Below are 25,749 nucleotides of genomic sequence, written 5' to 3' on the forward strand. Positions count from 1 at the left end.
TACTAATCACAGCTTACTTTTATTTTGTATTCAAGGACACAACCAAGAGAGGGTTCTTTGCTCTGTCAAATAAATTCGAAAGCTAGCAAACATCAGAGCAGAATTAAGTGCCAAGTCTATAAAAGAGAAGGAACAATTACTAGTAGTTATTTACAACTATACAAAGTTAACTGACATATTGTAAAGGAAACAATATAAATATATCCAAAGGCTTCATACTTGTCCAATACTTGACATTTCAAATTTTGAAAACGTGAAAATTATTGCCAAGCAAAACTCAGATCACATTAGCAATGGTTTAGAAAAGGGAGCAATTTAATTGTTATATTATATTACAGAGTGCTGTAAGAAGTTTTCAAACGTGTAAAAGAAAGAAAGGACAGTTTAGTGCATTAAATTGTTACAGTCTTTACATTGCTTCTCTTTTAAAAAATCAACAGTAGTATGAAAAAGCCGCCCACAAAGCCAGCTGTCTGAGTGAGGAGATCAGCTAAACTGCAGCATTTTGGAATTACTAATAAAGCTATAGTTAAAAAATAAAAAGTTTATAAAAATGAAAGCCACATGCATATTCAAGGCTTCTTCATAATATTTTCATGAGCCAACAAACATTTACGTAAAAACAAGAATTTAATATTTATTATTCATTAAATCAGATTAAACTGACCAAGCCCACTACATCTGGTCATTCAGAAAAAAACCTTTTTTTAAATCCAAAGCTAAAGGAACTGAACACTTTCTTCTACGAAGATAGCACATCTTGAAAAATGGTCCTATAGTCACGAAAGAAAGGGTCCTTCTCAGTATCAATGAACAGCACCTGTCTCTACGAAGTTTGTAAGTTGGTAGATACTTGCAGTCTTCCAACACTGCAAGAGTTAACACACTTCCATGACTCATAAGTGAAATGCTAACTTTTAACCCATTGTGATCAGTTCAGAATTTTTTCTCTATTCACTGAAACTGTTACACAAAGTAGAATTTCACTGAAAGGCAATTCTTGAAAATTCTGATCTGACACTGGTACAAACATTTCTGATTTCCATGATTGGTACAGTATTCATTTCAGAGTTTCACCCTATCATAATTCTTAATGCTGGCGAGCTTCTTTTCCTTCTTCAGTGTTGATTATCTTCAGTTTAATAAAAAGCAAATTCAGCTTTGAATTAAAAAAAGTAACAGAAGCATTACAAGTAGTTAACAGTGGTGTCTATGAAAGATCCCATAATGAAGAGCCAATAATACCATAAAACCTTATTGTTCCAACATGTGTCAACAGGCTGTATTTTCACTTACACTGAGAATGTATAAGCCCATGCATAACTTTTAATTTTCGTGCAGGGCCTCACAAATAAGACACAGAAATAAATCAGGTCTTTCTTTTTCCCGTTTCTAACAATCTTTACTCTGGAAAATGTTTGGTCACTCAAAGCTATTAGGTTAATCACATATCAAAGAATACAGACAGTAAGGCCCATCGTACTAGACGCACAGTGCTACGCTGGACGAAGTATGAGGACAAGCTCTAGTGGTCATTAACCCCCCTTCGAAAGTCTAAGCTTCAGAACGTCTCCATCATGTCAGAATAAAAATGCACTGTATTAAAACTTGAATCTTTACAATTTGTTTTTAAATTAGTGTTCTATTTACATTGCAGAACCTTCACCAGCTGCAGTAGTTTAACTTTGGCACAACATTAAGTTCCATTTCTTGTGGGTATTGGATCCTGTTTTTTGAGAAGATGTATGCCCCCAAGCGTTCTCAGTGTCATTAAATATTGGGCCCATTCACAGTAAATCAGATATCTTGAGTTGAAGAGCTGATTCTCCTCCAATGTTTTAGGCAGCTATAAAAGAAAAACATAAAAAAACCTAAAAATTTAAATTTAAAACCGTATTTTAATGTGTACCACTTTTAGAAGTAAAAATGATATAAACTGGTCATGAAAAAAATCCTCTGTAGTCACTCATATATCATGTATATGCACTAGGTCTTAAATACAGGGTCCGGCACAAGTAACGCCCCTTCTTTATTACAAAATCTTTTGTTACAAAATCATAAGCATGTTGTTCTGTAACAGAACAATGTCATATTCGAGCACACCCTATGACACTTAGATAAAATGTTCATTAAAACTATAAATTAAGCCCTGGCTGGTGTGGCTCAGTGGATTGAGCACTGGACTGTGAACCAAAGGGTCACTGGTTGATTCCCAGTCAGGGCACATGCCTGGGCTGTGGGCCGGGTCCCCAGTGGGGGGCTCGTGAGAGGCAACCACACATTGATGTTTCTCTCCTTCTTTTTCTCCCTCCCTTCCCCTCTCTGAAAATAAATAAATCTTAAAATAGAAACCTATGAATTATTACACCCTACCAACCACACCCAAGTAGGCGTTACTTCTGCCGGACCCTGCACCCACATGTATCTTATATAATGCACTAGATTTTGTGTGCAACTCCTATGGACATGGTGTACATAAACCAGATCTGCTTATAGACATTTTCACCTACATGTAATAATTTATTTAAAAATTATTAGTGGGAAGTATGTATTTCATTGTATTTGTAATAAACTATGAAATCTAAACTCTTGTATTTTTTTCTTCTTATACACAGCAGGTCCTCTAATAACACTGATTTGTTCAGTATCATTTCATTGTAACATTGATGAGATGCTGCAGGAATTTAACTCTTGTTTACATCAGTCTGCCTATGGTATGATTGGTTTCCTTATAGGTCACTTCGCTTAAAGTCACAGAATCTATTGACAACATTAAGCGAGGACTTACTGTACAAGGCTGGCTCGTGCAAATGACATATACGTACAGTAATCCCCCTTATCCATGGTTTCGCTTTCTGAGGTTTCAGTTACTTGTGGTCCACCACAGTCCAAAAATATTAAATGGAAAATTCCAGACATAAACAATTCATAAGTTTTAAATCGCATGCTGTTTTGTGCTCAAATGAAATGATGAAATCTCACCCCATCCCCTTCTGTACCCCCAGGGTGTGAATCACCTTTGTCCAGCAAATCCATACTGTTTATGCCACCTGCTCGTCTGTCACTTAGTAGCTCTCTGGGTTATCGGAGGGAGAGAGAGAGACCACATTCATGTAACTTTTATTATAGTGTATTAGTATAACTGTTCTATTTTATCAGTTATTGTTGATCTCTTCCTGTGCCTGATTAACAAATTACACTTTATCATAAGTGTGTGTGTATAGAAAAAATACTTTGTATAGGACTTGGCACTATCTGCAGTGTTGGGCATCCACAGAGGCTCTGAGAACATGCCCCCCGACGATACGAGGGGACTACTGTATCTTTTTGCAATAACTGTTTTGGAAAGGCTTTGGTTACTTTTTTTTTTTTTGCAAGTTGAACCATATTCAAATGAAAAAGTAACCATTTAGAGGAAACTTATGGTGAATCCTTTTGTAAGATGAAAAATTATTTTGTTAAGCCAATGATAACTTGCTAATTAATGTCTTATAATTTTAGATTTTGGCATATTTTAAAAGCATGCCAAGCCTGTATATGTACCACGAGAGTATATGTATGACATGTATGACACAATGTTTTTTTAAACTGTGGCTTTGTGTCAATTTTTTCTTACCAAAATGCCTATTAGAGTATTAATACATAAGAATAATCCACGTAAACTTAAAGTAAGGTCAAAATAAATTATATTAAAAAGTTCACATTATGCTTTAGAGGACAGAAATTCCCTACAAAATCACCGCAGAAGTTACAACAACAACAATTCATTGTGGCAAAAATTTGTTGATTTAATCTTGGCTGAGTGTGCATTCTTGTGTTTAGCAATAAAAAAATGCCTGTTAAAATATTTCATGCATCTGGGTCAGGAGAAAGCCTGTCCTGAAGATCTCTGACACTAAGAAATGGAGGACTGCACTCCGGCGTCAAGCTGTTTAACTGCTGTGGCCTACAATACATTTTGCTATCTAACCTGAGGAGATTTATTCAAAAGTAGGTGCATTTTTAGTTTTGTCTGTTTCTCTGCCTGAAGAAAAATGTTAATGAGAAGAAAACCTGGAAGAGGATTGCTGGCAGTAAGCACAGTGACTGGTACATATTAAGCTGTCTATAAGTTAATCGTTTTAACAAAATAAATAAAAGCAGGGAGGAAGATGGGGGAGAATTAAGGAGAGCACACTGTGCAGAGCAAGAAAGCATAGCAGCAGAGGATGGGACAGGGATGCATAAAGCCAGGGCAATAAGTAAACATGTTCGTATGATCACAGGGGTCTGTGCCTCTTTCTCCCCTTCCCGGTGCGACAACGCTGCAGGAGCTCCCGGTGAGATGCCCTTGGACAACTGATAGACCTATGCCAGCCTTTCATGACAAGCACATTGCTGGGAACACTCAAAAACCGAGAGTAAAGAATAAAACTATGCTATTGAATTCCAAAACTATTAAGAATTGAGGTCCTTAACTCCAGATCAGGTATCTGATTTGTAACTATAGTGAAATTTTAATATAATCCAACCTACAGAATGAAGATTTAAGGAATATGCCAAATCTTTAAAGCATATTTACTTGAACTTTCATGACCTCAGAGACATATTTTTAACCAAATACAGTGTTTCTGCTGGTGGCAGGTTTGTTTCATATCTAAGAATGAAAATACATTTTAGGCAATTAAGTTAACTTAATATCAAATCTGTTGTTTACCTTTTGACCTCTAAAACAAACCTGCCACCAGCAGAAACACTGTATTTGGTTAAAAATACAAATCCTTTGGTCTAAAACAAAGGATTTTTATTACAGCTTACAAAAACAGATGCCACCGAAGCAAACATGGGATTTATGGATAGCCAAAACAGACCTTTGGCTTTTAATAGAAAAAGTACTGAGCAATTTTGATACATAAAGCATTTTTAAACTCTAGTTAAAACTAGTATTTTGGGGGCAACACAATAAAAAAGATACCTATTTTCACCTAGTTTTCTAAAACTGAGCAACCCTCAACCCTGTGGCAAATCTTCAGTATGCTTTCCCCCTTCTTTTTAGTTTTCGTTTTTCAATTCTTTCCTTAAATAGGCAAAAAATATGAAGGAGGGTTGCAAAAAGTACATTTTAGTTATCTTTAGTATTTGTGAACTCCCTCCTGCCTACCAGCCTCCCTTCTTAAAGAATGGGTAGCTTGTGCTTAAGACAAAGTAGAAAAACTTCATTTAAAAAATAAATAATGAAAGCAACATTAAACTCTACAAAATAATCAAGACTATACGTGATAATCACGTGTTTGTTGGCTATACTCTTAGCACCTAGTTCTCGTATTAGGTAAAAGAAAAACTACTTTAGAAAACAGCCGTCACAGGTGGAAGGTACAGATCACCAGGTGGCTGCTCTAAATGTGTGCGGTTGGTGAATGTACACTCGGATTAAAAACTTACATTTCAGTCATCTGATTTAGAGAGCTTCCGCTTCACATGTTGCGGGGGTTCCCAGGTGTCACTATCATCCGTTTCTTCGTCATCCTCTTCCTGATCATCAATGACTTCGTCTTCCTCCTCGTTTTCCTCAAATAATTCCATCCCTAACTCGGATCTTCTCTGTCTTTCAGCAAACCACTCTCTGACCTGCTCGTAGCCCATATGTGACTTGTTAACAAGTTCGTCAAGGTCTTGCTCATTAAGAAATTTGTGCTTCAGGTAATAATCCTTAAGGATTGCAGTTCCAGTTTTAAACTTTATGAGTGATGGCCCCCTGTCCCAATTGTTCATTCTCTTGCCTCCTCGAGGCCGCCCGCGTGGCCTTCCTCTTCCCCTGCCTTTGGGTCTCCCTCTCCCCCTTCTCCGAAGGGACAGGCCATTCATACCACTCGAATTGGAGCTTTGGTAGTAGTAGTACCATTTTAAGTTTCCATTTTTCCAAGCATACCGGGTATCCCCAAACCAGCTAACTATGTCTGTTCTGGCAAGCCCGCTTTCTTCGGCCAACTTGTCATACTCTTCTGGTGATGGCCACTGTGTTCGGACAAATGCGCTTTTGAGCATGTGCAACTGCTCAGGTGATTTTTTACATATCTTGCCTGTACTCCCTGACTTAGATGCAGCGGATTCATCTGTGGGAGGAGTTTCTCCCACCTCTTCTTTGGAACTACCTGCATTAGTTTCATCTACTTCCATTTTCTCTTCCTTTATAGCTTTTGATTTCTTCTGCTCTGTAAACCAAGCATCAATTTCCCTCCTGGTCAGTTTGGTTTGCGCTCGTAACCTATTTAATTCTTCATCCGTCAGTACGGAGCTGTTGAGGAAACTTGCCTGAAGGGCCTGGAGCTGCTCTGCTGTCTTCTCCTTAAACTTCTGGGGCGTGAAGTCCGGGAAAGGATTCCAGGACTGTTTCTGCTGAGAAGGAACGGCCGTTGGGGATTCCGTGGTCTCATCACTGGAGTCTATAATAATGGTGGTGGAGGAATCGTTGAGATGTAAGCACTGATTACTCTTTGAATTTCTCTGGTTGTACCTCGTGTCACTGAACCATTTTTTAATCTCCCCTTTCGTCAGGCCTGTGATTTTCATAAGTCTGATAATTTCTGAGTCATGGGGAAACTGATTTTTAAGGTAGCTGACTTTTAATTCTGCCAGTTGCTCCTTAGTCTTTTTTGCTCGAATGCCAAATGAATCAGGGGTTGCCAGTGCGGTTTCGTGTTTGACAAGCTGAGGGGCTGGAGCTGGGGCTGGGGCTGGGGCTGGGGCTGGGGCTGGGGCTGGGGCTGCTGGGGCCGGAGCCGGAGCCGGAGCCGGGGCCGGGGCTGGAGCTGGGGCCGGAGCCGGGGCCGGGGCCGGGGCCGGAGCCGGGGTCGGGGCAGGGGCCGGTGCTGGCTTCGGTGCTGGCTTCGATGCTGGCTTTGCTTCTGCAGGAGGCTGAGCAGCAGGGGCCTGACTTCTCTGTACGCTGGTTTGATTTGGCACCCCTGCCACAGTCAAGGCTATTGGTGCTGTTACCGGCAAGGTGTTCAAGGTGTTCGTTCCAGCTACTTGTGTGAGGACCAGGCCAGGCTGACCAACTATTTGGCATGTCTGTAAAATGGAAGGTAAGCCATTACTCCCTGTGGAAATGTGTGCTGGAATAACAGTTATGGTCTGAGGTACAGTGTGCACTGTTCCATTGAACTGCTTTCTTCTTGCCTCCTCTACTTCCTCGGGAGTCCAGCTCACACCGTGTTTTAGGCGTTGGGCTGAGAACCAGATCTTGATCTGCTCCTCTGTGTATTTTGCTTGAGCGGAAAGAACAGTAATTTCTGACATCGTTGGATAAGGGAATTTGTTGTAGGTGTTCAGCAAAAGGGGGTTGTTATCCAATGCAGCATTGTAGGTAGGAATGCTATTGACAGGGATTAAGACTTTGGGGATCAAACTGGAATTCTGCTGGGCCGACACAGCGGTTATTACCTGCGCTAACCCGGGAAGAACTGCCGCCGGGGTCACTACCGTGCTGGCAGCATTCGGGTGTATTCTGTGGACAATGGAAGTAGTGGTATGCGACTCAGGAGCCGAAGAACTTGGAGTCTCCACAGTTTCTTCACGTTCTGGTTTGATCTCCTTCTCTTTCTCTTCGGGAACATCCTCAGCGGAGTTATGATGGACTGTGATCCGTTTGTTCTCCACTTTACTTTTCATCATTTTCATGATAGGAGTTTTACTGATGGATATTCCTGAAGAAGAAACTTCTGTAGATTCAGCTGGCTCTGAGTTCTCCTCTTTAACAAAACTACCATCGAAGGTCAGGTCATTTATGGTTTGTTCAAAGATTGTCTGGTTTTTGCGTTTCACCATAGTCAACTTAAAATTCTCTTCTCCTGGGTGGTACTTCAGATTATGCTCGGAAAGTGCGTCATACCTTTTGGTAAGAAAATTGCATTCGACACAAACATAGGAAGAATTGAGCACTACGGTGGGATGTTCTGAATCCACATGAAAAGTAAACATATTTAGGTCTGGAGTTTGGAAACTACAATATTTACATTCATAGCCACCTTCAACTTTTTTATTTTGCTGATTGTCAGAATACATAGATTCATAAAGTTCTTCGTCACTTGAGATGAAGAAGTCACTCTCCACTCTGGCGTTTTCCAGAGGTATGAGTACAGGAGGTCCCTCATCCAAATCTGATGTCAGCTCGGGGTCCGGATCCTGTTCGCTGGCAAGGACCATGCAGGGTGTTGTCGATTTTCGCCTGCTTGCCATTCTGTTGTTACGGGGAAAACCTCAGTGGTGATTAAAAAGCACTGAGGCTTAAAATCGTTCAGTATTCTTCATTGGAAAACAATGGCTTTTGGTTCTTCAAGTCTGCTTCTGTGCTCAACAAGTCTCATTAGCAGCTTTTTCATGGTGCAATCAAGTAAAGAGCTTATTGTTGGCAGATAAAATACTGTTGAACTGCTGAAATTTTTGAAGCACAACTCCAATCACCTACATTAAAATAAATTTAAAAATGTTTTTAAATGAGTGATTAGGATCTTTTAAACAAATTACAGTTATATTTCACTCATATGAAGTGGTTGGATTGCTCAGTTATAAAAATGTCGAGTAAGACCAGACCCAGGAAAAAAAGTCCTCTAAGGATCAAAATAGATGTCTCCAAACTAGCTCTCTGAAGGTCATGTACAGTACTCATGGGTCAGCTCATGGGCTTGTTTATTTGGATTATCAGCTAGCTATACATTGGAAGAGAAGTTGGGGAAAGAGTTTGCTTTGGCAAGAATTATATCAGTGTGAAATGATAATATGTTAACGAGGGAGGAACTTTAAAACTATAAAAAGCAGTCACACATACTCAGGGACTATGACCATTAAGTGTGTAAGAGATTCAATCCATTAGTTATGCCCTCTTCTTACTGGTCTACCTCATCATCCCCCAAAGCATGCCCAAGTATGGCAAAGAAGCAAAGACAGAATGTGAATGATCAAAGTTTCAGAAACGTTATTCTTAATCATTTCCCACAATGCTACCGGAATTTATAAAACACATCTAATCATATCAGTCTCCCGACTTCAAGTTTATGCAAGAATAAAGTCCGAACTCCTGAAGCTACACATAGTTCCCTCCACAACCTGGCCCCAACCTCAGTCCCCGGCCACCTCTCTCCTGACTCCTGTTTCCTTATGCTTTAAGCACAGCAGAAGTGACTACTGTTCCCTGGACACTCAAGCGGGCTGGCCCTTATCCAGAGCACACGTTTGTGCACTTTGTGGGGGGATCTCTCTGTCTGCCTTACAGTTCACCTTCTCATTTCAACTTGGCCTGGCCTCCTCCCCTGTCTATTTTCTAGTCTATTATTGACTGTGTTGTAGTAGAGAAATATTGCATTTCTGTCCCACAACCTCCTCCTCATTATAGGTGTGTATTTCATTATTTTCTTTCTTTTTTTTTTTTTTTAAGTAATAGCTTTATTGAGATACAACAAAGCCCCTGAAACTCTGGACTGACCCAACTACCTTTTTATCTTTAACCTAATGCTCTCCTAGCTGAACTATCTTGTCCAACTTCTTGTTCATTTCTGTATCCCCTTTGCATATAAGCAGCCAGAAAGTAGGACTTGATTCTCTTGAACTACAATGAATAGGACATGTCCTAGCCAGCGTGGCTCAGTTGGAGCATCGTCCGACAGACTGAAGGGTCGTGGGTTTGATCCCCATTTGGGGCATATACCCTGGTCGGGGAGCATAAGAGATCAATGTTTCTCTCTCTGCCCCCCACCTTTTCCCTCTCTCTAAACACAATGAAAAAAATGTCCTTGGGTGAGAATAAACAAACAAACAAATAAACTAGTCCTGGCCAGCACAGCTCAGTAGGTTGAGTACTGTCCCACAAAGCAAAAGGTCAGCAGTTTGATTCCTGGTAGGGAACATGCCTGGGTTGTGGGCCCGGTCCCAGGTTTGGGCACAAAGAGAGGCAACTGATTGATGTTTCATGCATCAGTGTTTCTCTCCCTCTCTTTCTCCCTCCCTTCCCCTCTCTTTAAAAATAAATAAAATCTTAACAAAAAACTCAACATAACACAGGGCATCACTGTGGAGAACAATACCTGAAAGTCATACAAGTGACCTTAAAGCATCAAGAAAAAGTGCATTATATTCATACACATACATTTTTAAAATATTTCAAATAAAATTTTGATGCTAAATCCTTTAAGGTTGATGTGCTCCTGAAGTCTACATAAAAATAAAAATGAATGAAATGAGTAAGGGCTCTTATTCTCTGCCACAAATTAGAACTATTCATATACTGGTATGCTCTTTGTCTTAGCTGAATGAGGAGAAGCTTACTTCAAAGATGATAAAGCAAAACCAGGTCTCTAGGAGGAAACACCTGACTCAGGAAAGGGAGGAGCATCTTTAGGAAACAGTGCTGTCCAGAGGGAGAAGACCCTGCCTTTGGAGGTGCTGAGACCACTCCAGTACACACTGTGTACCCTCCATGGGTCCAAGCACCAGATGGGGAGCTGCACTCAAAGCACCTGTTCCCTGAGTTCCCACGTCGTGAAATAAAGACCAGCAGTTCCGTAGCAACAGCGGTGTCAACAGGCCAGTTCCCTACTCTCGGAGGTATCATTCTTTTTTTCCCCTTCTATAAAATGTCTTTGATTTCTAAGAGAATATAAAGAAATCTGAAACTGGAAACTATCTCTTCATGACATAAACCAAGCTAATTCCACCTCCTCTGTTCAAGTCCATAGGGACACCGCTACTTTGTTTAAGTGTTCCCATGGCTGTTGGATCATTCTTTGGTCATTACAAACAGGGGCTTCCTCAAACAGCTCTAAGTGAGTGGAGAAGTCCAATGAGCAGCACCTGCGTGTTCGAAAGTGAAGGAGGAAATAGTGAAGGGCAGGGGAGTAAGCTGTTTCATGATTGTTATTCTACGATGATAGGTATTGATATTATTAACTAGGGTCGACTAGTAGCCAAAAGTCAAAGATATACTTCTAATAAGTGCTTAATAGTCAAAATTTATAAAAAATTCATACAATATCAAAAAATAATCTCATTAAAAAATGGGCAGAGGACCCAAACAGACACTTCTCCAAACAGGACATACAGATGGCCAACAGACTCATGAAAAGATGCACAACATCATCTTAATCATTATGATGAACATTATGATGAATCAATCTGATGAACATTAATCATCAGAGAAATGCAAATAAAACCCCAATGAAATATCACCTCACACCTGTCAGAATGCCTATCATCAATAAATCAACAAACAAGTGCTGGTGAGGATGTAGAAAAAAGGGAACATTTTTGCACTGTTGGTGGGAATGCAGATTGATATAGCCACTATAGGAAATAGTATGGAAGTTCCTCAAAAAATTAAAAATGGAACTGTCTTTAATGATCCAGTGCTTATTTCTTGGTATTCATATATATACCCAAAAAACCCAAGACACTAATTCAAATGGAGATATGCACCCCTGTGTTCACTGCAGCATTATTTACAATAGCCAAGATAATGGAAGCAACCCAAGTGCCCATCAATAGACAAGAAGATAAAAACAGTGGTGGTAAACATATACAATGGAATATTACTTGGCCATAAAAAGAATAAAATGTTACCATTTGCAACAGCATGGATGGACCTACAGGATAATGCTAAGTGACGTAAGTCAGAGAAAGACAAATATATGATTTGACTTATGTATGTGGAATCTAAAGAAAACTATAATCAAACAAAGAAAACAGAAACACTCATAGAGAGGACATACTGATGGCTGCCAAAGGGGAGGGAACTTAGGAAACCAGGTGAAAAAGGTGAAGGGACTGAGCAGTACAAATCGGTAGTTACAAAACAGTCACAGGAATGTAAAGTACAGCATTGGGAATATAGTCAATAGCACTGTGATAACTATGTATGGTACCATGTGGGTACTGCAAGTACTGAGGGGATCACTTTGTGAAGTATATGACTGTCTACCCACTATGCTGTACAGCTAAAACTAATACAAAATAATATTGATTGTAAACCATCATTGAAAAGTGGAATTTTTAAAAAATGTCAAATATAGTTTTTTCCTAAAACTACCTTTCCTGAAAGTGGTGGTTTTCAAACGTTTTGTTTTAAGCAGGGGAGCCCTTTCTTCTCACCAAATTCTATGCGAAGCCCCAGCCCAAAACAGATGAGAGAAGAGCTGTCTGGCTGGAAAAGTACAGAGGCTGAACGACCCCCTGACCCCATCCCATGGATCCCGTAATCCCTGCTTCCACCTCTGACGGGTTCCAAGATGTGTTTGAAAGCCTTTGCCTTACAAACATAAACATGTTCAAGGCAATATATCAATTTCATCAAAACTCCTCCCCAGCTTGCCACGGCTGAGCCATGAAATTTGGAAACTAATCTGAAGTGAATTGCATGTGTCCCTTCGGGTGCCCCTGCAGAAGGCAGGCCTGGGAGGGCACCCAGGCGTGGAACGAAGTCACCAGTTCCTGGAAGAGACACAGAAGGGAAACCTGAGGAGCTAAGGTCTCCTTATTATTCTGGCTCTCTCAGTCTTGGGCTAAACTTATTTCTTATCTAGTGCAAAAATAGGAATATGCTACCACATAGTAACTTTTATTTCTTTGTCTTACAGTTTCCCACTCAGAACGGTCAGTTCATAAGAATTAAAGCAGACATAAACAAATCTGAAAAGTTTAAATATTTTTTGCTAAAGTCATGAAAACTATAAAACATTCATATGTTATATTACAATCTAATGATGTATACCTACAATTGTGCCCTTTTTTTTTAAGCATTGGTCATGGCAATATAATTAAATTTAGATAAGCTACTTAAAAGAAAGGCTTTTTAAAAACAAAGTCTTCAATAACACGAAGCCTAAAAACCTGATTGCCTTCGGTATTACAGATTGCCTCAACCTCAGGTTAATTCTACACCCAACTATATACTCTTTCCTCTTTACTCCTGGAACGGTTTGCTCACATCTCCCTAACAAAACCAGAATCGGTGCATTATTTAACATACTTCTAAAGGAAGACTGAACATTCCCCAAAGAGCCTCAGTATTTGGTCTAATGGCTCAATTCTACTATCATACCTATATAGTATATAGCCTAAAAATAAACCAAAGCACAAATAAAAGCACCCTTGGCATCCTTATAGAGCCATCATCATCTGGGGGGAAGCGAGGGCCTCAATGCAGTCACCCCATTTTTATGGAAGAAGGAGCCCAGGCCCAGAGGGGTAAATTCACAGAGGCACTGTGGTGTGACGTGAAGCCACAGGTTTGGGAGTCTCCTCTGTTACTTGGTAGTTAGATGACTATTAAAGTTTTTCAGTATCAACTTCAGTTTTTCCAACTATAAAACCAAGACTCTCCAATTGAACACATTCATTCAACAACTGCTTGTTGAATCGCAACCATGTGCCAGGCACTTACAGGCACTAGAGATACAGCGGTGACCAAGACAGACGGTCTCTGGCCGGCCAGGTACTAGCAGGTGAACACGGAAGGGGGTCGGCCAGCAGTTACTTAGAATAACTACGATCAGTGCAACGAGAGAGGAAGGGTTGGGAACTGCAGTGTATGGGCACACTGTAGGAGGCTTCTAGAAATGAAAAAGAGAGGGCTGCCTTGGAGAAAATGAGAATCTACCAAATGAGGTGGTGTCTACCTGAGAGGATGATCAAAATGAAATGCTTCACACACTCTGATGCACAGTAGATAACTAATTAATGCTATTTTCCAGTCACTGAAAAATTCTTGTGGGAGATGAAAAAACACTATTTATTTAGTGGTGTTCTCTTTCCCTTCATCTTTCTGTTAAAAAACTTAATCAGCTGACGAGCCACACAAATTGAATGAAAAAGTAGAAGGGGTAAAAATATAGCATAAAAATTTCTATGTTGTAGTTCCAGCTCATTTTCTTTGTCATTAAAGTGCTGTGGGCCTGGCAACTGTCACACAGAAATCACTACCAGCTGACAGACACTTTATCCTCTACTTGAAGGTCAACTGGAAACAACTCAAAATCAATTTGGGGAAACCTGCACTATTTACCTGCAAAAGGGGTTAGAGTTCAGTTGCACAACTGAGTAGTGAAGTGGCTTCGCAATTAAAACACAATTAAAGTGAAGTCCGCCGATAAAGGGAAACTCACGCTCTGCATGCATCCAGCGCTGTAAATACAGTTACATTTGAAAACTATTTTCAGTTAACCTTTCAGTGGAGAAATGTTAAAAAATAACTGATCGAATCAATTAATTGTTATACTGACATTAAAAATGGTCATCAAAAGGGTAATTAAGCTAAAATTCATGAAATCATACATTTTAAACATGAGCAATTGTGCCAATCATTCTCAGTAAAGCTGGGGAAATGTTGAAAAAAAAAAAACAAAAAACAAAAATGAAAACAAAAGAGTAGTTAAGGAATATGAGACAATACCCATTTGCTGTTAAATTTTTTAAAATAAAAATTTGCATATTACAAAATAACTAAGGGAAAATATGTATGCATGTGGACAAAAACAAGATGAGAATATAAAAAATACATTTTTTCACATGAGATGGGTGAAATTTTAGTGTTATAGTATTTACAAGTTTTCTTTTTTTTAAGATTTAATTTCTGTATTTTCAGAGAGGGGAAGAGTGGGAGAAAGACAGGGAGAAAAACATCAATCAGTTGCCTCTTGCATGCCTCCAACCCAGGCATGTGCCCTGACTGGGAACCGAACTGGCGACCCTTTGGTTTGCAGGCTGGCACTCAATCCACTGAGCCACACCAGCCAGGGTTACAGGTTTTCTTTAATATTGCTATAACTTTGCTTTATTATAAAATACAACAAACAATAGTTTCAAGGCCTTACAGTTGCAAACACACTAAAATGGTTCTGTGGTCCTTTCTGTATAGCACTCAGGTGTATTCCAGGTATTTTTTGGAGCTCCTGCCCCAGGCCTGAGAAGTCAGACTGTCTATAAGAACCTCAAGAGCACCCAGGATCTCCAGGTTTGGATTTAGGCCAAGACAATTTCCATGGTTCTACCTGCATCCTGGCTATTCTCCTGAGGATAGGTTGTCCCTTAATCAATTAATAATTCTTAACTCATCAAAATTGTTACAACAAAGTTTCTCTCCAGAAAAGCATTTAGTGAAAGCAAAATTTATTTCATCATATTTTAAAAATTTTGGACAGTTTTAATAGCAGTTCTTACATGGTCAGAAGGAATGTCTGTTTAGCTCTCCCCAGGGCCCAACACAGTGCCTATCAAGGCCCCAATAATATTTGCTGGAAAAAACCCTTTAAAATATATCTGCATTGAATACTGTAACAAATGTTACTTCACTAAGCACTCATTTACAGAGGAGCTATAAAGAACAACTGTGCTTGCTTTATGGTTGATTACTTTCAATGGTAAAATCCTTACTAATAAAATTACCTTAGTTTTAGAATATTAAACATTCTACTTATAAAAATTGAGCAATAAATATTCAACAAATATTTACAAACATCTATAATTCTGTTGTGACAAATCAGTTTTATGCACGAATACTGTATATCTCAATTTGTGGACTAGGTAAGAATGAAACAAGGGAGATAAATTCACTCAAAGAACTAGTCTTTACAAGAAAGCAAATACAAATTTGAACTTGGATCATTATTTTTCTTCCAAAAGAAAACTACAGTTTAATGATGTTACGTTTTTAATGAAATTAAAATATACATTCTCAATGGAATGCACAATAAAAAGTGAGGGATTGTTTCAAATTCTATGTTTAATACCTTTTATAAAAAGGTTCAAATTTTTTTATAGTTAAGCAGAGCCATAACTACACTGAATTTCCAAGACTCTATTTTTTTTGGCTGTCTTATACTTCAAATTAAATGATTAACAGATAGTTTATTGGCCTAGTTAGCCACAAAAGAATGTTATTTTGGTAAGGTTTTATGTGAATAAAAACAAACTTTGTTTTTTATACCAATTCTGGGTCAAATAAGAACATTTAGAAGATAACTATAAATTTTAAAGATCATGTTAGTTTTGACCTACTACCAACTAAATAAAACTGTTCTTCGGGTAGCTAAAATATCCAAGCTGAGAATCACTTGGAATATGTATTCATACATACACTGAAAATTCTTTGGACCCTGTGTTTTATTTAGTTTCACTTCTTCCTCTCTGAGTCACAGTTCTGTTTAGCCAGCTGAAAATACTTATTTTTACATGTTTGTATTAAAACTAAAAGTTAGAAACCCACCAAAGTCACAGAATGCCTTAAGTAATAGTAGGAACAAAGAAGAATGGTATCGAATTAACACAAACAAAAACATTTTGGTCTTTACACTCTTGAGGCACTTTTCAAAGCTAAAATGTAAAAATATTTAGAAACAGCAGTTAAGCTCTTTTAAAAAATTAAATGAGAAATTTCACAACCCAAATTTGTACCCACAACAAATGTTTTTAAAAATTGCTGTATCTAGAATTATTAACTAAAAGAGAAACCTCAAGAAAATTTCCAAACTGGCCTTAAGGCAATCAAAATTTAAGTATTAAGGTGAATATGGACAAAAATGAATGTAATAAAAATGAAAGCATCTAAGAAATCGTGGCCAAAGATAATCTAATTTCAGAAGATCTCTTTGTTAATGTTAATTAAGGCTTAAAGGTTTAGAAACTCTATCCTCTTCCCTGTTTTTTTCCACCTGAGAAAGCTGACCTTAATACTGCTAAAGATTAAAAGAAGAATCCAAGCTGGACAGACTTCTCCTCGCGAGCTCTGCTGGCAGGTTTGAGGAGTGAGGTGTGTTTTGAAGGTTCCCAGGACACTAATATCCTGGTTTTCCACCTTCTGCTGCCATGTCGGTGGGTATGTAACATGCTGAGGGTGGGATACACAAGCTAGCGCTATAAGGACATCTCCTATTTTTGTTACTGAAGTTTATGACCCTAAAGTAATTTTCTGCTGAAAACAGTTTTCCTCTACTTTTCTCCAGGAGGTGTGTTAGGTCTTGCACAGACAGCCTAACACAAGAATGCTATTCTTGATTCCAAGTGAGATTACCATTGAGAGGCCGAAAAACCATTCATCTGTCTGTCATCTTGCCCCTTTTTACTCAAGATACAATCATTCAATTTTTAAAAATACTTGAAATATAATAGTAATTAGGTTGGTAATATCAATTTGTAAGGACTCATCAATTTTTAAAAAATAAAAGTGAACCACCATATTAACAGTTACATAATCTTTCTTAGTGTTTTCTGTAATACTCTAACAACTGAACTAAAGTATAAATATTTCAAACAGTATAGTATATAATCTAATTATTCTTATAAAAGCCAATATATTATCAGATAAATAAAATAGAAATGTAATTATGTAAAAATATATTTGAATATTTAAAAAATAGTATGTTTAATCTAAATTAAAGTCTTTGATTAATATCCTAACTTTATAATTAACTAATTTTAATAGACCATGTATTGAAAATATATTTTCAGGAAAATTGCCCTTGAAACATTTTTCTGGATCTGGGCAAAAGAACGTTAAAACACCTGGACACCCCCCCCACCCCCACCCTGCCCCCAGCATCTCTGCCCTCAGGGCCCTCCCTCGTCTGTCCTGTTTAGCGCTGTCACCACAGCACCCGACACAGTGCCTGCAGCACAAGGATCTCGGCAGGTAACAACGGGAAAACCAACGATAAATATAGCACACAGATTTATTACGAAGTGTGGTGCTGTTTCCTTTGAAACTGAAGCATCTAATACTCCTATATTTTTTAAGTTAGATTGCCTTGGGCACAATTTCTTAGATGCTTTCATTTTGATTACATTCATTCCTGTCTATATTCACCCTAACACTTGAATTTGATTGTCTTGGGAAAGAGAGGGAGGGAAACATCAATCAGTTGCCTGTTGGAAGCCCCTAACCGGGGACCTGGCCCGCCACTCAGGCGTGCACCCTGGCTGGGAATCCAACTGGCGACCTTTCGGTTTGCAGGACAACGTCCAGCCCACGGAGCGACACCGGTCATGGCAAAAGTACATTTCTTTAAAAAGCGTGAGGGAAATATCTGCTGCTTTTTAAAGAAAAGCTTTTAAAACTTTAGCCAAATACAGTACGGCGGGATCCAAGCTGCGCACACCCAGCACCTGGGTTTCACCTTCCCGGAGCAATGGAACACGTACTTGCCGCGGCTCCCTCGGCATTCTGCTCTTTGCCACGGAAGGGCGTCCCTTCGAGTCAGGAGATGTCTTTAGCTCAGGCCATCATTACCAACAGGTCCAAAGTACCTATCTGCCATCGCCTACAAAAAAAGTAAATCACTGTATTTAGTAATATCACTAAATATGATTCCGTCTTAGCTAAGAAACTTTAAGTTTATTATGCCTTGGCTTTTAAAAAATAAATGTAACTTTGAAAAAAGTTTAATTTCCTCATAGAAACTTTAAAAGAATCATCTAGATGTCAAACCCAGTATTAGTAAGAAACACAAAAATTGAAAACTACACTTTAAAAAATTCTGTATTATATAAAACAACCAAGTCATTATCATACTATTTTCAGTAAAAAAAATTTCAAAATGTGAATATATTCAGATTATCACAGGAAAGCTAAGATTAAGAAATAGGGAATTGTAAACAATTACTACACAAAACTTACAAAAGACGTCAAAACTTAGTTAAACTAAAGGCTGGAAAGAGGTATATGTTTCTATGTTTACATATAAACTTACTGATATCTGTATCCAAATTCACTATGCATTAATTGGAATGGAGTCGATTATCAATGCTGGCACTAAACCAGTAATACTTAAATAAACTAGCAGTGCTCTGCCCCTAAACACGTGGTTTCTAGAATGACTGGTGTTTAACTATTTCGTTTTTGCAAGAAAGCTATGACCAAATGGCTTTTCAATCAATTCATTGTGAAACTTTTAATAGTATAAATAAACTGAAAACCCTTCTCTGCAAACTCAGATTTGTATCCAAAAATGTTGTGGTTTATTACTCAGCGTTAAACCTATCAGGAAAATTTAATAGAAAGTATAATTGTTTCTGTTATTACATAACAAAAATAATGCTTTTGAAGTGTTGAATCATTTTTGTTTTTCCTTAAGCACTGAAACTCTGTAACCATAGTGAATGGGTATTCAGGAAGATGATTTCCCCTTAATACCTTCCCTTTGATTCTTGCTATTACTGTAACAAGTTTACAAGAGCTCTCTTAAGCCAAGAAATAATGTAAATCCACCAATCCTTTAGTAAAATACTTGTAGGTGAAGTTAAAGCTTAAGCTGAATAAATACACTATTTTCATGAGAAGCAAAAGAGCGTTTTCCTGGTAAGCACAGTGCAGCATCTTGCTATCTCTGCAGCCTGGGGTTCTTCAGTTTCATTTCCTGGTATCCCCTCGTTCTGCCTCTGCTTAGCCATCCACCCACAAGGATGTGGACTAGAAGATGGGAAACAGCTGCCAAAGAGGGGAGGTTATTTTCCAAAATCAATTATTAATGTTATAGGAAATTGGTAACCTCTTTGAACCCACTTTTATTTATCTTTAAAACAAGATTTCATTTATTTAGTTTTAGAGAGAGGGGAAGGGAGGGAGAAAGAGAGGGAGAGAAATATCAATATGTGGTTGCCTCTTGCATGCCCCCTACTGGGGACCTGGCCCACAACCCAGGCATGTGCTCTGACTGGGGATTGAACCAGCAACCCTTTGGTTCCCAGACCCATGCTTAATCCACTGAGCCACACCAGCCAGGGCTGAACCCACTTTTAAATCACACAGTAAATCTAAGATGCTTCACCAAACGGGAGTCTCCTGACAAGAGCTCCCGACACTGGGTGATTTTAGAACACTTCTCTCTCATTCACAGTACCTTTTTTAAATTTAGGATTAGAGTGAACTTCAAAAATTAAAGAAGTCATGTTAAACACATACATTCTACAATAAAATAGATGAGTTGTTTTGGCAACAGAAGATGGACTGTAAATGAAGATGAAGAGCTGGAGCTCTGGAACTAGACCGCATGGGTTCAAATTCCGCCTCTGTCATTTACTAGCTGTGTGGCCCCTGACAAGTGACTTAGCCTGTCTGTACCACAGCCCGCTCATCTGTAAAGTGGGGCTCCCAAGAGTACCTATTTAATGGGCTTGCTGTGAGGACTCAAACAAACAATATGTGTAAAGTGTTTGGAATATTTCCTGGCATTAATAAGCCCACAGTTAGATTTTTCTGAATTTTTCTTAAAGTATTAACTTTAACTTATAAAATAAAGGAAGTCTTTGTTTAAAATTTGTTAAATGTTGAAAGTATAACATGTTAAAAGTCTGGGAAATAATCAATTTTATTTTCCATGTCATACATTTGATCATATTCAGCAATGCTAGAATAAGCCGGCTTTAACAGGCAGACACTGATCAAGCATGCAGCGCCCCCACCCCACACACACATATTTTCTCTGGCCTTAGCTTCAAGAGGAGTCATCTGTCTATGATACATTTTAAGGGGTGCTTCATAGAACTAACGAACCTCCGATATGAAAAATCTTGGCGTAATGAAGAGAAATTGACCTTTCACCATCCCCCACTCCCAAGTGTAGGCCATACACAGAAAGTTTCAACAAACTTCTCTTTGACAATATTGGAAAGTAAAGAAAACTTACGTAGAAGAAAAACATAATATGAGTAAAAAGCTTTGTTAGAAACATCAGAATCTTTCTACCTCCTTTCATTCCTCCCAACGACCAGAAAAGAGAAAGACTTTTAGGGAGGGGAAAAAGGAGTCAGAAATTCTCTGGGAAATATGAAATCACTAAAATTTAGTGACAAAGTGGTTATTTAAAATTATAAATATGTATGTGATGTGTCTACCACATCAGTGTTTCAATTTTCTTAGATAAGCTTTGATATTTTAAAAAATCTAAGTCTAAAAAATGAAAACAAAAATTCTGCATAAAATAGGAATACCCAATTTTGACTCCCTTGAATAAATGTCATTCTTCAACTGCTCACATACATTTCTCTTCCAAAAAAGATCATCATATTGTTTAGGTCAAAGGTATACAGTACCATTTTTATATTGCTTAAATACATTATGGAATAGTGGTGATATAAACCTGAAAGATTAAGTATTCTTTAAGACCAAAACCTGGCAACTACCTAAAAAAATTACATAAGTATTGGCTTTAAAAATTAACTGTAGAAAATATAAACTCAAACATATGTCCTGATTAATAATCAGCAGCTTCAGCCAGGCAAGTATGGTTAACTCTTGACTATGCTGTTAATATTCTAATAACAAGAGTCTTCTGAGCCCAAATCCACAATGCTATAAATGTAAATAAAAGGTTATTTCCTTAGCTACATATGTTATCATTTTAATAATTTAAGAGTACTTCCATTTAATAAAGCTACAATTTAAAGCAAACTAGCCCCAAATATCACATTATTGTGCCCAAGTAACATAACATGAAAGAAAATGTGTAAAACATCACAATAACACCTTTCAGTATTAATGTGAAATATAATACAAAAGGGAGAAAGTCTCCAAAGTGAACCCACCTCACCAATGCTATTGAGTTTATTAATTAAAATTTTGGAAGACTTCATTCACATTTATTTTTAAAAACTTGTAATACCAGTATCATGAAAGATGAACTAACTGGTACGTCACTTATGGACGGTCCTCCACATTCAGTGAGATAATCAGCTTGCTATAAGGAAAGGCATCTACGAATCCGTGTTCACGATGCAGTCGCATTTATGTTTTCCGCCTTAGCATATTTTCAAACCATCTGGCACGAACGCCACTCTCGTTCACTAGCTTAATCTGTTCAGAATCGAATAAAAAACTAGATAGAGCTACATGCACTTCGGGGAAACCAAAGAACAACACACATGTGTAAAAACCTTCCAAGTGTGTAACTCCAAACTAGTTTACACTCGAAATGTGTTTTAAAAAACATTTCCATTAATATGTTAATGCTCTTTTAAAAATAGTAGAGTGTTTCAAGAAATCTGGCATGGATCATAGCTGTCATCATTTACCCAGGTCTTTCTTTAATTCTCATTTTTATCTGATCGCTAAATAAAGCATTTGGAGAGGTTCTTTTACAAAAAGATTCAATGATACAGGAAATGCTATCATTTCCATATTGAAAAAATCCAAGGCTTTACACTTTATTTTGCATAAAATTAGTCTGCTTGTTACAGAACAAGGGCGGGGGCCTAGGCAATATACTATTACCCGAAAGAAAACCCCAGGTCCGTTATGTCCCCCGCCCATAGGAAAGACATCTCTCAATGCCAGAGATTCGTGAAAAGGAAAGGAAATGTTTATTTAATGCTATACAAACTTAAAGTAGTGACCTAATGTCTTCATCAAAATCCTTAAGTCCCTTAGAACACCCACAAACACACACAGTCCTTCCTTTCCCCTTTGCCCAGTCTGGGGTACCGTATCTCAGGAAAGGAAATAGAAGTCCTTGGCTCAGGCAGGCCCCAGTTCTTCCCAGTAATCCATTTTGGGGAGACCTCCCTGGGTTCCTGGAACCCTCAGCTGTGTCGCAGGGGTCTCTGCTAAAGCCGGATGGTGGTTTCCCCTACTAAAGCGGGGGTCCCCACTCTGGCAACAGCACGTGGTCCTCTCTCCCCCAGGACCACAGAAGACCCCATTCAGCTAAAACCACGTGGTTCTCCCTCAATGGCTGCCGTGTCTGGGTTTAAATACCCGCGCCAATCTTCCTCTGCAGCCCCATTTCTGACTCCTCCCACACTCGGCCCCACTTGCCCTCACTCAATCTCCCGTCCTTTCCAGCTTTTCTGGCTGCCAACGTGCGTCTGGGCTGGTGTGGCCCCATGTCATGGAGCCAATCTTCGCCAAGCTCCCACGCAGGCGTTGTAACTCGGGGGAACTGCCCCCCAGTCACATCTTGGGGGGGGGGCGGGGGTCCCTTTCCATCCCCCTGGCCCAGAGCATGGCCATAGCTATTTAGCATATCTAAGCGACGAGCCAAAGGCTATAGGTATGTTAAATGACCATGTCACGGATTAGCTGCAAAGCTGTTGCTGTACAAAACAGCCCTGCATGTTCTTGCTCCATGTGCCCCTTCCCCCAACTCACACCTATGGGGGAAGGGGTGAAGACATCTTAAAATCTCCTGGACACTTTGAGTTCTGGACCCCATTTCAAGTGCCCATTTGGGGTCCCCCCTCTTGGCTGCACCCTGGTAACATGCTTAGCCCTAAAATGCTCAGAGAGAAAAACTGAGAGGAAAAAATATTCATGAAAGCCCTTTTTCTTTTACATCCTGTTACTACATTTACTGTCTTTGGCATCACTCACATTTCTTTTGCTTAAAATCAAGAGTCTGAACTGCTACTTGAGAAATAAAATCTATGGATATACTAGGGTCAACATCCCTGTTAGAACCAACTCCCGTTCCTCCTCACCGCTGGCATACAAACAAATGACTTTTTCAAGGTAATTCTTCAGAAGCAAAGATAATCCATGTAGCACCATGCAACACAAGTTAAAGCTTTCAAAGACCGAGAAACAATGATCAATACCAACAAGTGTAAAGGTGAATTCATGTAGGCACCTATACTTCAAACCGACAGCAGTCACTGCTCCTGGGGGAAAGCTGCCGCCTGCCCCCTGCCAGTGAACCATTCTATTTCCCAGTCCTGTGATTTTTCCTTTCCTGCCATCCTCTTCACCTCCAAGAGAGTTGCTGCTTCTTTCCAAATTACATGAAATCCCAACCCAATCACATTATGCAGCTAAATCACAGTTAGTCTTTCCTTTACATTCCCTCCCTCCTCCAGCCAGCAAAGACTAGCCTCTTCTCAGGATATTCAGTGGTTTTTTTTTCTGTTGTGTTTTCTTTTTTGCTTTTGTGGGGTTTTGTTGTTGTTGTTTTCTTTTTGTCTCGTGGTTTTCTTTAGAGCTGGTGTGAGATATCAGAACAGCGCTGTGGAATTCCCGCTCTGCCCGTCTCTTCCCTAGATTCCTCCTCTCTCCATCCCCTTTGGATTCCGAATTCCCCTAACCAAGTCTCTCACTGAAGCCTTGCCAGAGCACGACCCTTCACTAACCTAAGGGTACCAAAGGGTACTGTTCCTCTTTCGGGGTTTTGCTATTTCCTTACTGTTACCCACAGAGGAGAGGTGGGAAAGTCATATTGAAACAAAGAATTTCAAGCCCCTTTACTATGAACTTTGGTGGATATACACAGGGACGGGGCATCCCCCAGGGCTCTTTTCTGCCATCAGACCCGCTTCCTCTCCCATCTCCTTCCCAGCCCTTCATTGCGTGCAAGGATTAGGAGGTTGTTCCCTTCGGGCCCTAGATTTGGAGTAGTCCCCGGTCAGCCTCCTGTCTTTCTCCTAAAAGGGACAGAGTAAAGGGACAGGCGACATTTCCATTCTCTGGAATTAACTTCACTCTAAGTTGCAGGGCTTCCTCAAAACGTAATACAGTTCTTAGGGGCACAACTCTGAGTCTTGCCCCGAAGTGGGGGCACGGCCTGGCCCCCGAAATGGGTGACCAGCCGTTCCTGAAGTGGAGTACAGCTTTCTCCGAATTGTTTCTCAGGGCTCCAACCCCAATGCCAGTGCGCTCAGCTCCAGCGAGAGACCCTCTGCTTACTTTCAGGGTGGCTAAATCCCCACGAGGCCACACGCCCCTGCAAGGCAGGGCTCCAGACCTCCCCCAGCACCCACCACATTGCTGGGGTCCTCCATCCCTGCGGCGTACTTCCCCCGGAAGACCCACCCAGTCTTTACTCCCCTCAATAACCCCAAGTTGCTCAATCCTCCCGTACGCAGGAGGGCTGAGATTTTCCCTTACAGAGCCCACCCCACTCCCCAGCTATTTCCCTGGCCATTGAAACCCCAAAAGCGCGAAGGAGGCTCCGGGTCTGTCCCTCCGCGGCGCTGCGAGGCCCAGGCAGGCCCAGTCCCTCCCCCTCGAACGCCCAGCGCCAGGTCCGCCCCAAGACCCGCCGCCGCGAGCGCGCTCAGCCCCCCAGGGTCTCTGCCCTGGGCCCCCGCCCCCTCCGTCCCGTCCGCGCGCCGGCCACGAGCTCTGCGCCGCCTGTTCCTACCCGCAGCCCCCGGGAACCCGGGCCCGCTCGTCCCGGAACCGGCTCCGGCCGCTACCTGCAGGGGCCGCCGCGCCTCTCAGCGCCCCGCCGCCGCCATCTTGCATCTCAAAGCTGCTGCACTTTTCAGGGAGTCAACTCTGACCTGTGAACCCTACACCCGGAACCGCTCGGCGGGCTGTCACACGGCCTCGGAGCTCGGCAGGCCCCGCGGAGGGTCCGGGGAGTGGGGTGGGGTGAGGCAAGGCGCGCGGCTGCTGGGGGTGGGAGGAGGAGAGGAGCCGGCCGAGGCAGGGCCCGTCCGCGCGCGCGCGCCCTCTGCGCGCCCCCACCCCGCTCTGCGCCGGGCTCTCAGCTCCAGGACCCGGCTGCTCCCCTGGGCTTAGACCCCGGCCTTTGCGCCCCGATTGGCGTAGAGCTGGAGGTAGGGAGCCGCCCCGCCCCTCTGTCAACAGAAGCCCCGCCCATGTCTGCGGAAGCCCTGCCTCCTTCAACAGAAGCCACTCCTTCTCCCGGTCTCAAAGTGGCCCCGCCCCTTGCCGGTGATAGCTCCGCCCTCTGCCAGCCAAAGCCAGGCCTTCACACAGGTCTGTCCCGAAGGCCACCGCCTTCTGTCAGAGTGGCCATGCTCCCTGAGTGCTTTGCCCTTCGACTGTCACCGCCGGGT

The 25,749-nt window shown here is 40.6% G+C and overlaps 1 protein-coding gene across 5 annotated transcripts; it reads right to left on the bottom strand.

Moving 5' to 3' along the window:
* On the bottom strand, positions 1 to 25,511 carry ZHX1 (zinc fingers and homeoboxes 1). Of its 5 annotated transcripts, none has more exons than XM_036031390.1 (5): positions 25,228 to 25,511; positions 18,160 to 18,278; positions 6,871 to 8,442; positions 5,422 to 6,711; positions 1 to 1,846 (listed from the first exon to the last, which is right to left on the bottom strand). In XM_036031390.1, the coding sequence occupies exons 3-4, from the start codon at positions 8,215 to 8,217 to the stop codon at positions 5,425 to 5,427; spliced, it is 2,634 nt and encodes an 877-aa protein (XP_035887283.1). In that variant the 5' UTR covers positions 8,218 to 8,442; positions 18,160 to 18,278; positions 25,228 to 25,511; the 3' UTR covers positions 1 to 1,846; positions 5,422 to 5,424. The 5 variants fall into 5 exon arrangements, with proteins under 5 accessions (XP_035887283.1, XP_035887281.1, XP_035887282.1 ...); XM_036031388.1 differs by having other exon boundaries at positions 5,422 to 6,709; positions 6,869 to 8,442; positions 25,141 to 25,511; XM_036031389.1 differs by lacking the exon at positions 25,228 to 25,511 and adding an exon at positions 25,086 to 25,109.
* Positions 25,512 to 25,749: the final 238 nt, after the last annotated feature.

Source organism: Phyllostomus discolor, chromosome 7, assembly GCF_004126475.2.
Source record: "Phyllostomus discolor isolate MPI-MPIP mPhyDis1 chromosome 7, mPhyDis1.pri.v3, whole genome shotgun sequence".
In the NCBI taxonomy this organism is placed as follows: domain Eukaryota; kingdom Metazoa; phylum Chordata; class Mammalia; order Chiroptera; family Phyllostomidae; genus Phyllostomus; species Phyllostomus discolor.

What these genes read in the sequence shown, in the direction of transcription:
- ZHX1 (XM_036031390.1), bottom strand. Translation starts at nt 8,217, where the DNA reads ATGGCAAGCAGGCGAAAATCGACAACACCCTGCATGGTCCTTGCCAGC. An exon ending in CTGCAGAAGCAAAGCCAGCA is followed by an intron (nt 6,712 to 6,870) that starts TCGAAGCCAGCA and finishes CCAGCCCCAGCC; the next exon opens with CCAGCCCCAGCTCCAGCCCC.